This window comes from Cavia porcellus, unplaced genomic scaffold (genome assembly GCF_034190915.1).
Source record: "Cavia porcellus strain 051 isolate PalLab524CR breed Dunkin Hartley unplaced genomic scaffold, mCavPor4.1 scaffold_2, whole genome shotgun sequence".
Classification (NCBI taxonomy): Eukaryota; Metazoa; Chordata; class Mammalia; order Rodentia; family Caviidae; genus Cavia; species Cavia porcellus.
In genome coordinates, this window is record NW_026947485.1 from 137,652,064 (window position 1) to 137,664,138 (window position 12,075).

General features: G+C 44.6%; 1 protein-coding gene across 1 annotated transcript in view; it reads left to right on the forward strand.

The window, feature by feature from the left end:
* Nucleotides 1-3,504: 3,504 nt before the first annotated feature.
* Reep5 (receptor accessory protein 5) overlaps nucleotides 3,505-12,075 on the forward strand; it is a 35,563-nt gene continuing 26,992 nt past the window's right edge. Inside the window, exons 1-2 of the mRNA XM_003479494.5 lie at nucleotides 3,505-3,738; nucleotides 4,187-4,280. Of these exons, the coding sequence (XP_003479542.1) occupies nucleotides 3,621-3,738; nucleotides 4,187-4,280 (212 nt within the window). The 5' untranslated portion in view covers nucleotides 3,505-3,620. The remainder of the gene's footprint in view (nucleotides 3,739-4,186; nucleotides 4,281-12,075) is intronic.

Sequence of the window (12,075 nt, forward strand, 5' to 3'; positions counted from 1 at the left end):
ATTCCATGCATAGTAAAATCTAGGCTGAGCTTGGTATGATACCAAGCACCTGTAATCCCAGCCCTCTGTGAGACAGAGGCAGATAGCAAGTTCCAGCCTGAGAACCTTGGTGAAATCTTGTCTAGGAGGACTGTGAATATATCTCAGTGTGAAGACCCTGAGTTCAATCCCCACACTGCAAAATCAATCAGTCATTCAAATTTTAAACCCTAGGCTGATCTGGAAACTTAACAGAATTTTGCTTCTGAGCTCAAATTAAATAAGGCTATCAAGTTTGAAATAATTTTAAATACTCAGAAATAGTCTCAAATTCCATATGTGAATAATTACTGTACTCAGTAAGAAATTATGCAAATTCACAACTGGTTAAAACTCAAAATCTAGGGCTGGGGATTTAGCTCAGTTGTTCAAGTGCTTGCATGGTAGGTGCAAGGTTGTGAGTTTGATTCCCAGTACCCCCCCCCCCAAATCATCTAGTCATTTTGATAGAAAATTATGTTAGTTTGCTAGTTGTGGTAAAGATGTACCACAAATAATGCACCTAGTTTGCTAGTTGTGGTAACAAAGTACCACAAACAGTGCAACTTAAATAACAGATATGCAGGGCAGGAATGATGGTACATACCTATAATTCTAGTACTCTGAGAGGCTGAGGCAGGAGGATCAAAAGTTTAAGTTTGACTTGGGAAATTTAGAGACTTAGCAAGATCCTGTCTCAAGAATTTTTTTTAAAAAAAAGACTGGGGACATAGCTCAATGCAAAACTATGAGGGTTCAATCCCTGGTAAACACAAACATACATGCATATTATCTCACAAGATGCCAAGCTAGATGTGATAGCACTCTGTCTCAAAAGACAAGAAAAGAAAAAAAGAACAGGACAAGGTGTCAGCAAGGCTGACAGCTTCTGAGGCCTATATACCAAGGGCCTGTTTGAGGCTTTCTTCCTTTGCTTGTGGGACCATCTTCTCCCTGTGTCTCCTCACATCATCTTCCATCCGTGTCTCTCTGTATCTGAGTTCAGATTTCTCATTTGCATAAGGATATTCTCTTGGTTCTTTTTGTCTTTGCTAGGACAAAATACCTGGCACCCAGAGTTAAAGGAAGAACAACTTATTTTAGTTCATGGATTTTAGACATTTCGGTGTGTAATCAGCTGGCTGCAAGGCAGGGCAGCATGGCAGGGGCATTACAGAGGAGAAACAGTTCATGGCTTGGCAGACAAGAAGCAGCAAGCAGCAGCTTTCCTTCTCTCATTACCTTTTTATTCCATCCAGAATCAAGCCTAGTTATTGGTTGCTGCCACTCACATGCAGCAGGGCTTTCTGTCTTCAGTAAACCCTCTGCCTTAGGCAGAGCTACTCTCATCGAAGTAAGGCTAATCTAGCTATTGTGCACCCACGATCCAGTAACCTCCCAAAAGTCCCACCTATGAGCACAAGAGGCTATGAGGGGTCATCCAGATATAAGCCACAATAGACAGTATCATATTAGATTTCACCCATCCTGCTAACCTCATTTTAAGTTGAAGACCCTATCTCCAAATAAGATCAATTATGAAATACTGGGAGTCAGAACTCTAATGCACTGTATTTTCTCCCATGGGAAGAGCACAATTTAGCCTATAGAGCAAACTATACAGAATCCAGAACCTGGGTTGGAATTCTAGCTCTCTGTGACCTTGCTGTACCTCATTTCCTACCTTTAAGTGAGGTTAATACAGGAAGCATCTTCCTCCAGCTGTTGTGAAGACTCACATTGTCCACACGCACTTAGAACACTCTGTGGAGCCATACATGAGAGTTATTCATTTAAAAAATTATTGAACACCTCGTGATAGGCACTGTTTGAGGTGCTTGAAATACCAAAGCAAGAAAAACAGAGAAAAATACCCAGCTTGATGGAGCTTATAGACCAGAGAAGAAAGACAAAAATGTAGGACACACAGACTACCAGGCTGTGGTCAGTGCTATGGAGCAGTCAAGAGAGACAAGGGCCAGAGACTGCTGTGGTTTGCAGTTTGGGATTAGCCACACCACTTGAAGAAGATCTGATAGTGGAGAAAGCGTTTTGCAGGTGGCGAAGAGCTTTTAGACCTCAGCACTCTTGAGGTTTGGGGCTGGATAACTGTTTGTTGTGGGACTGTCCCTTGCATCAGCATTCTCCTGACAACGAAAGTGACTTAAGACACTTTCTCCTGGGACGACCACGGAGAAAGAAAAGTGAGAGCCCAGAGAGAGTTAGGTGTGGCTTTGCTTGTCACAGGCACATCAAGAAGGCAGGCCGTAGCAGGTGGACCAGGGAGAGGATGAGCCACATCCCTGTGACCTGGAGGCTGTTCTTCAGACAGATGGGAAGGAAGCAGATGGAGAGTCAAGAGCAAAGACAGCGCAGTCCGACCCACGCTGGAAAAAGATCCTCTGATGGTCACACAGAGAATCAACTGTAGGTGAAAAGACCGAAACAGGCCGCCAGGCTGGGAGGCTGCCCCCGTAATGCCATTCACTTTCTCTGCAGTCCGATTTGTTCACAGGTTTGCCTGGTGGGGGCAACCGAGAAAGCTGACCTAAGATGCTCCTGGGAAGAAGGAAGGAAGAAAAATTTGCAAAAAGAGAGAGAAAAAAAAAGAAAAAGCTACGAGTGAGCAAGATTATTTTATTTTATTTTTCAGAAATGGAAGGCAGTGCGGTAATTACATCAGTTTGACAGCGAGGGGTTGTGGAGGACAAGGAAGAGGGTTGGGCCAGTCTGTGCACAAGGTCCTGAATGCTACCGAGAAGCTGGAGCCCTGGATGCCAGTACTGCGGAGCCTTGAGCCTTACGCAATGAGGAAAGCTCGGCAGCAGTGTGCAGAGCAGGGACCAGCGTGATCCCAAGGCGCATCCCGAGACGACACGGAGGCGAGCCCGCAAAGCCTGAGTGCAGGTGCAGAAAGAAGAGGGTGGTCGAGCCCGAGCCTTTCCAGTCCCTCTCTTCTTCAGGGTGCTTCTGTGTGGAGGCAGTGCGGGCTCTCGACTGCACAGAGTTTTGGAAACGTTTCTCCCTGATTGACGGCGCTCGGGCAAGACGAGTGCCGGGTACGGTGCGCTGGAGACGACCCGGAGCAGGCTGGCTGGGGCCTGCACCGGGACAAGCCAGGCCTGCGTCCACAGCGTCCTTTTAGCCTGGTCACACGTTTCCATATTTAGATTAAAAACGCCTTACCAGGTTTGGCACAACTGTATGGGTCACCAAACCAGCCCCACTAAATTGCAGGCGGGAGCAACAAGCACGTCTTCCCCCATGTTTTTCTACCAGACGAGTTGAGAAAGAAGCCCACAAAAGGCACAAAATATACGCCTTTCCTTTTTTTAAACGTGCAAAAGGCTTAGGGTTACTGTAGCCAGCCACCTCGCAGCCGCCCCGGGCAGGCGCAGGCGGGGGAGGGGGGAGGGGGAGGAGGGGGGCGGCGGAGAGGGCAGTAGGAACCCCGCGAGAAGGGGCGTGGCCCACGGCGGGGGCGTGGCCTGGGCGTGGCCTGGCGGGCCGGTGCACAGCCCCAGCGGAGCAGCTGCGCCGCGGTCTTCGCCTCAGTCCTCAGCTTCCGCGTCCAGGCAGCTCCCGGCGAGGAGATCCTCGCCATGTCTGCAGCCATGAGAGAACGGTTCGACCGGTTCCTGCACGAGAAGAACTGCATGACTGACCTCCTGGCCAAGCTCGAGGCCAAGACCGGCGTGAACCGGAGCTTCATCGCGCTCGGTGCGTGGCCGGGTCCGGGGCCGCCGCGGCGCGCGCTGCAGGGCAGGACGCGGGGAGAGTGCTCGCGCGGGCGCGGTCGGGGCGGGGCTGGGCGCGTGAGGCCGGCGGAGACGGGGCCCGGGGCGCGGCGTGGCGGGCCGCGCTGACGTGTCTTTCTGTCTGTCTCTGTCAGTCTGTCCCTCCGTCCTTTAGTTCCCCAGCACTTCCGGGAAGAGGCTGCGGGCTGTGCCACGGTCTCGGGCGCTGCGGACCCGCCCGAGGGGAAGGCACAGGGTGGAAGCTGCAGTTTCCCCAGAACCGTCGCAGGCCCAGCCTCCCTGTGGTTTTTCCCTCTTTCACCCAGGGAGGAGGAAAACGCCCCGGACAGGTCGAGCCCGTGGGTGGGCGGGGCTCCCCTGGGGGCCCCGGCCCCCGACCCCCCGATCCATTTCTGCTCTTGTATCCCCAGGTGTCATCGGGCTGCTGGCCTTGTACCTGGTGTTTGGTTATGGAGCCTCTCTTCTCTGCAACCTGATAGGATTTGGCTATCCAGCCTACATCTCGTAAGTGGCTTCCCGGCGACCGCCCCTTCTCCTTCTCCCCGCTTTGCTGGTCTAGGCCTGCTTGTCCCCCACTCACCCCGTGAGGGCGGTGCCAGCCGCTTAAGGTCGCGCACTTGACGCAGGACCTTATGACCAGCTGAAAGGTATTCATTGTTAACTGTCTGCTGTGCACCTTCTCTTGGATGCACGAATGAGAATCTTCCAGCTCAGGCATCTGTTGGTAGGGAGATCTCAAAAGGTCCAGAGAGCTGATTGCTTCTTCCCAGCGATTATTCCCGTGGGTGGTTCACCATGTGTTGGTACATGCAGACAGTAAAATCCCTATCACCTAGGATTTCGGTAATTCAGAGAACTCCTCCCCTTGTACTAAGGACTGAACCAAGGGCTTTCACATTTCTGCATCTTTCGCTCTTTACCTTTTGTATAAATTTTGAGACAAGGTCTTGCTAAGTGAATGATTTGTCTACCTTGGCCTCAAACTGGTGATTCTCCCACAGTGTTGAGAGTACAGACACCAATTACTATGCCAGTAAGAGGAAGAATTTTGACTGTTGTTTTTAAAAAGGCCAGTTGGGGCCAGGGATATATCTCAGTTGCATAGCGCCTGCCTGGCAAGCATGAGGGCATGAGGTCCAGAGTTCGATCCCCAGTAACAAAACAAAACAGGCTAGTTAGAGCCGGGGATTTAGCTCAGCAGTATAAGCAAGTGCAAGGTGGTGCATTCGATCACAGTACCAAAAACAGCAACAACAACAAAACCAGGAACTCCTTTGCTGGGGGTTAGCTCAGCGGCATAAGCGCCTGCCTGGCAAGCGTGAGGTCTCGAGTTCAATCCCTAGTACAAAAAAAACTACTTACTGTTGGCAAATTTGGGAAACACCAACTCTGACAGATCTTATAAAATGTATTGGTAAATAGCCTCTTGGTTATTGAATTGAATTCAGAATAAATACTACAAGATTAGGATGAGGTTTTTGTAATGTGTTCATTTCGAAAATATTCTACAGTTTCTTATTTCCATTTGTTCAAATAGTAATTATTCTTCCCCACAAGTGAGTTTTTTATTCTCCAAGGATGCTGCTGGGTATCATTCACTTGATTTCTGGCTTCAAACTTTCTTCAAGTTTAGGAATAAAATAAAATATTTTTAATTGGGAGCTAAAACAGTGTATCTTTATACCTTGTATCTATCACTTGTTAAACTAGAATTTAACCTATGACCGCATGGAAGGAAACAGTTTGGAAGATGTTATGATTTGAACAATTGCAATTGCATGGGTAGCTGTTACTTTATTGACCTTGAATGGATACGTAGTCATACTGCAGAAAGTATAGGAACTTGCTTGTGAAATGACATTCTTCCTCATTTTTCAAGTTGAGAAGAATGCTCATCGTCCTGAGCATTACCTGTTCACACACCATCTGGGTTTTACCTGTACACCAGAGATCCTGAAGGCAGCCAGACAAAGGCACAAGAATAGTATCCTTCCGTGAACATTTAATACACTCACAGATGGGCCATTGAATTTTACACGCAATCCTAATTCCAAAGCTTTGAAAACTGCAGAATGTTTTCAAAATAAACACAGCTTCTGCAGTAACAAAATAACCCATTGTGCACTCCATTGCTTTTCTCCTTGTCTTCATGCATTCTATTGACTTGTTTAAAAAGGAGAGTTCTGAAGCATTTTTCAAGTGTATGATTTCCATTTTGTTGATCTCATCTTGAATGGCAGTTTCATAAGTGCTTTTTGGATTGATACTAAACCTGTGAAGGACACATTTTTTTTTTCTGGTTTAAGGACACAAATTTTTAAAAATAACATCATAAACTTTTTCTACATCAGAGCCATTTGGTACGTACTCATATGAGAAACCTTTGCTGGCATGATTAGATTATCTTATGGGCTGTAAGAAAGTTAAAAATCTCTTTCTAGATGGGACTTGTGGATTTGTGTATGTATGACAGCAGATGTGACCAGTGATAGAGACAGAACTGTAAGATGTTTCTCCGTGGTCAAAAGTAGATTAATTCTAGCAGGGACCAATTTTAGCCATATTTTACAAAACTTATTTCTTAGTACATGTTTACTATTTATTACTACATGACTACTATTATTAATACATGAATACTTTCTCTGTGGGTATTGGGGACACATACATTACACATCTTATTTCTTTTTTATCTCCCTTTTGCTCCCCCTTTAGCCATATTTTAAAGTGTTTTCAAGCCAACCTATTTTAGCTTTATCATTTGCCTGTAGTCGCTCATTCATTTATTCATTTTCTGCGAAATCACCTGGATATTATTGGCTGTTTTTACTTATGAGAAGCATAATGTTTCTTGTCTCTTGCTGAAAATTCGGTGAAACAGTAGAGATGGTTGTATTTCTGAGTAAGCAAGGAGGTAGATTACTTATGTTAGAATTGGGTTCACTAAGTCTATACACTTTTCGTTTGAAATACTCTGCAACGTAGTGATATTTGTAATATACCTTAATAGGAACTGGAAAACTTAAAATTGCAATAAAGGGCATTTATTGGTTTGAGCAATAATTCAGGAAATTATACATAATGAGCATCTCTGGAGTACTATTTATTTATAGGATGTTTCCTTTTGGTACATTCAACTCTTATCTTTAAGATTAATATTGAATTCTGTGGCCATAAGTAGTTAAGAGAAGATTGGTCTCTAGATTTTTTTTTTAAATCTTTTTGAGGCTGGGAATTTAGTTCAGCAGCATAAGTGTCTTCCCAGCAAGCATGAGGTCATGAGTTCAATCCCCAGTACTAAAAAAAAAAAAGGAAAAAAAAAGTTTTTGAGACAGAGTTTTGCTATGCCTGTCAGGCTGGCTTTGAACTTGCTTTGTAGCCCAGACTGGCCTCAAACTCAAAGTCATACTAATCCTCATGCCTCAGTCTCCTAAGTGCTAGTAACAGACGTGTGCCACCATACCCAGCCTGATCTCTACGTACTTGTGACTTTTCTCAAATATAGTAGTTCTTCAGTTTGGCTGTCCACTGGAGTCATTTGAGAAGTTGTAAAGAATCTCAATGCTGTTCCCATTCATTTTTCTATAATAGATCTGAGTTTGGATTTTTTTTTAAAGTTTTCTCTTTTTTTTGAGACAAGATCTCGTTTTGTAGCTAGGCTGGCCTTGAATCCTTTACATAGCTTAGGATGGACTCAGACTTTTGGCTGTCTTCTTGCCTCAGTCTGCCTGGAAAGCAGGAAGTAGGTAAAGCAGTGACAGTGTGGGAAGCAGCCAGAAGAAAAACAGGCAGCTGTGTGGTAGAGAATAATAGGAATGACTCTCTTTGGTAATTCTGAGAGACAGAGACAGACAGAATGACAGACACTGGAGCCCAAACCCAGAGCTTTGCACTGAGCTACTTCTCTAGCTCCTGCCTTTTTTTTTTTTTTTTGGCACCAGGACTTGAACTCAGGACTTCACACTTGTCAGCAGGCACCATGCCGCCAAGCTATACCCTGCCCCCTCCCCTTTTGATTGTGAGACAGGGTCTTACTAAGTCATTAAGTTGCCCAGGCTAGGTTCAGACTTGTGATCTCAACATCCCAGAATGCTGGGGTTACAAGTTGTGTGGCCCTGGCCCTGGCAAGGCTCCCTGGATATTTATCTGAGAAGCTATTTGAGCTGAACAGGGTGGTGGAGGTGAGAGCAGGTACTGGGGTGGCAGAGAGCTTGGGTCAGTCAGGGAGAGGGATTCAAGGTGCCAGTGGGCAGGGCCTGGATGGAAAGGAAGTGTACATTTCACTACAGATAGTTGGCAGGTAGGCACTTCTGTTTGTTTTTTTTGTTTGTTTGTTTGTTTTGTTTTTTGATGACCTCAGGTAGGTTTTAAAATAGGAAGTAACATGATGTGCATTTTAAGGTAAAATATAAATGAATGCATCAATCTCCCAGAAGGAATTGGTGATCTTTCCTTCTTTTGTCATTTTCCATCTTTTGTTCTTGCTGCTTCCCCTCCTTGGGCCAGGGAAGGACACAGAGACTGTGTGAAGATCGCGTTGGGCCTGGGGCCTGCAGGGTATGGAAATGAAGCTTTGAAGAACATGTTTGGTTTCTGTGTTTCCTTATCATTTGGCCCCGGGATGCCCATGGGTGATATTAGCTGTGCTTGACTCCAGGTCAGGCTTCACCTGCCACTGGAGCCTGCAGACAGCTAAAGGGGTGACTGTGATCCCTTACGGAACCAGTGTCTTACTGTATATTCCTTTCTTATTGGTTATTCTTTAGTTTGGTACTGGGGATTGAAGTCAGGGCCTTCATAATGTGCCATATTCCAGTCCTTTCTGTTTTTTATTTTGAAGTAGGAATCTTGCTGTCCCTAAATTGCCCAGGCTGGGCTTGAACTTGCAACCTCCTGTGGCAACCACAGTCATCCTGCATCGTCTTCCAGGGTGCTGGGATTGTAGGTGTGTGCTACCATGCCCAGCTTCCACTGGTTATTAATTGTCTGTGTACATAGTTTCTTTTTGAGCTCTTTGAAAACAGGGCCTTTAGGGGCGGGCATACAACTTAGCGGCACAGCGCCTGTCTGGCAAGTGCAAGGTCCTGAATTTGATTCCCACTACTAAAAAAAAAAAAAGAAAGAAAGAAAGAAAATAAGGCCTTTGATCGACAACCTCTTACATTTCCAGACTTCTACCCTGAAAAAACAATTTAAAATATAATTCCAGCCGTCTTGTTATCAAGAACTGTTGGCAGAATTACCTTAATGTCCTTACTTTCCTCTTTGACTGATAAGGCAAACTATTACATAATATTAGCAATCTCTTTCTAAAGATAGACCTCTTTCCCCTGTCACTTAGATATCACTCAGTACTATCCTTTTGAGTATACAGGTTCTGTGACCAGGGAATACACAAAGCCATGCAGACGTCTCCACTATCTATAATTCCAAAATATTCTCATCACCCCAAAAGGAAGTTGTTAGCAGTAATTCCCGTTTTTCCTATCCCTAAGTTATTGTCTGTCTCCATACTTGTTCTAGATATTTCATATAAATGGAATTGAGCGTTTCATGTCCTTTCTCTCTTGTACAGCCCAGCTTTTAATATCATTGCTCAAATGAGCGTCTGTCTCTGAGACCTGGGAGGATGTGATATGCTGCATCTATGCACATGGAGCATGGGGTCACCATGTTATCTACCTGGGACCTCAGGTGCCCCACCATCCTCCCTGTGGCCTCCCGTGCAGGTACTGGTTCAGCCAGTCACCCTTGTCCCATCCCTGCTTCTTTGTAAGGTGAAATCTAATTTTTTTTTTTTTTTTGGTCTTGAGACAGGGTTTCACTTTGCATTTCAGGCTGACCTTGGACTCACATTGTAGCTCAAACTTGAAGCAGTCTTCCTGCCTCAACCTCCTGAGTGCTGGGATTACAGGCATACATCACCACACCTGCCCCGAAATCTAATGATTTGATGTTCACTTTTTATTTTTTATTAGTCTTGAAATGAGTAAAAAGGAAGGTTTGCTTTGTGTCCTATCCAGCAACCTTTTTGTTTAAACTTTTTTTTTTTTTTGGTGTCAGGGATTGAACTCATGACCTTGCTTTTGCCAAGCAGACACTTACGCCCCTGAGCTAAATCCCGGCTTTTTGTTTAAACTTTTATTGAGATAGCTATTACTTTTCTTCCTTTTACTTTACAAGTTTGGTTTTTTTTTTGAGAATCAGGTTGCCACCTTTCTGGAACTTACCAGATTTGGGACTTGGAAGTCTGATACTTACTCAGTTTCTTTAGGTTGTGTTTTCTTCCTTCAGTGCAGGGGTAGAACTCAGCATATATGGATGCTGGGCTCTACCATCAAACTAACCCTTTTAGTTTTGAAACAGTAATCCAGGGAGAGAGTGTTTCTCAAGGTCACACAGAGGCCAGACTCTGTTGGGAAACTTAGCTTTCTACCCAGGAATATAAAAAGAAATTTAAGCATATTTCAATGCTAATCTTGGAAAGACTAAATATATTTAGCAACATCAGAATCTATATTTAATTTAATATTTGACAATACTTTTGAAAGCTCATACCCTCTTCAGTGATGTGCTATTTTATTTTCCATGTGTCTTCACCAGCCCATTTTAAACTTTACCCACTAGCACAAAGAATTTTATTGCTTTTAATTCAATATGGCTGCTAGATACCTGTGCAGCTTTTTATAAATAGACTGACATGTATCCCTAAAGCCTTTACAAATTAGTTTGTTTAAGGCCCATCCCAACCCTGTTACCTAAGTTCATTTTTACAAAAGAGGAAACAGAAGTGAAGCAACTTGATCAAGGTTTTGGGGATTAGTAGCTGAGGCTGGTACTTGAACCCAAGGAGTCTGGCGACAGCCTCTCTAAGAGTCTCTCAGACACACACCATAACCTTATGTGACAAAGAAATTCAACTGTCACTGTTATTTTTTTTAATCAAATGACTCTGCCAACACATTACCTTAATGCAGTATATTTTTCTTCTCTCAAGATACTGCCATCTCAATCATGTATCTGTGCTCGTTGACATTTGCTTTTTTAACATTAGCTAGATTACTGATAGTTTCTTTCTCCTGGAGTCCCTTTTATAGTTCTGATTTAAGGCAGTGGCAGTCTGTACAGAGAGTGGCAGGGACTTGCGCTGGCTGATTGATGTACACCCATTAGAAGTAAAGAAGGTCCTCTAAGTGGAGTTTCTTGGAAGGAAGCCACCTTGCCTGTAGTTGTGTGTCAGGAGTTAATGAATCTCAAGGGGACATGTTTGTTGAATTAAAAAGGGGTAGTGACAGGGGCTGGGAATTTAGCTCAGTGGCATAAACGCCTGCCTTGTAAGCAGGCAGTTGTGAGTTCAATCCCTGGTACCGATAAAAAAGGAAAAAGACCAAAAAAAAAAAGTAGTGAGGAGGTTAATTGAAGAAAAACTCTCAGAAGATCTGTGAGTTGCGATACAGTTACCACAAACACAAGCTACAGTATCATGGTTTGTTTTTTTTTTTTGTTTTTGGTACCAGGATTGAACTCATGACTGTGCACTTGCCAGGCAGGCGCTTATGTCACTGAGCTAAATCCCTGCCCCCCCCACCTTTTTTTGAGACAATGTCTCACTATACAGCTCAGGCAGACCTCAAATGCAGAGGGATTCTCCTGCTTCTGCCTCCTAAGTGCTGGGATTACAGGCGTGCACCACCATGCACAGCTTACAGTGTCTTACAGTGTCTTCTTTTTTTTCTGGCACCAGAAATTGAACTAACAGTCTCCTGCTTGCCAGGCGGGTACTTTGCCACTGAGCCACATCCCCAGCCCTTACAGTGGTGTCTTCTTAGCTAATGAGTCACAGCCAATAAAGTGAGAATACATTCTAGGGAATGGGTTAGAAAGAGCTACAGTCCACCCATTTAAGGTTTGTAGTGACAACCTCTAAAGAGGCTTGTTATCCAGAAGAGAATCTGAGAAAGCCGGCTTGGCCTGACTGAAGTGAGCCAACTACCAGGTTGTGCAGCCAGTGAGTAGAAGCTGATCAGCCTCCTCCAATATACTTGAAGAATGTATATCTGTAGCTTTCTTCTTTGACTCATTAATAAGGGTGTGTTTGTTTTCCTGTGTATTCCAGAGCATGGCCACGCTGCCTTCTCTCGGTATTATGAAGCACAAGTAAGTGTGACCTTCTGGATGGTTACACACTTCGATTGAGAATATAATTGGAGCCAGTGCTATAATCCCAGCATTCTGGGAAGCTGAGGCAGGAACAGTTGTGTTTGAACCCAGGCTGGGCAACCTAGTAATTTATGAAGTCTTG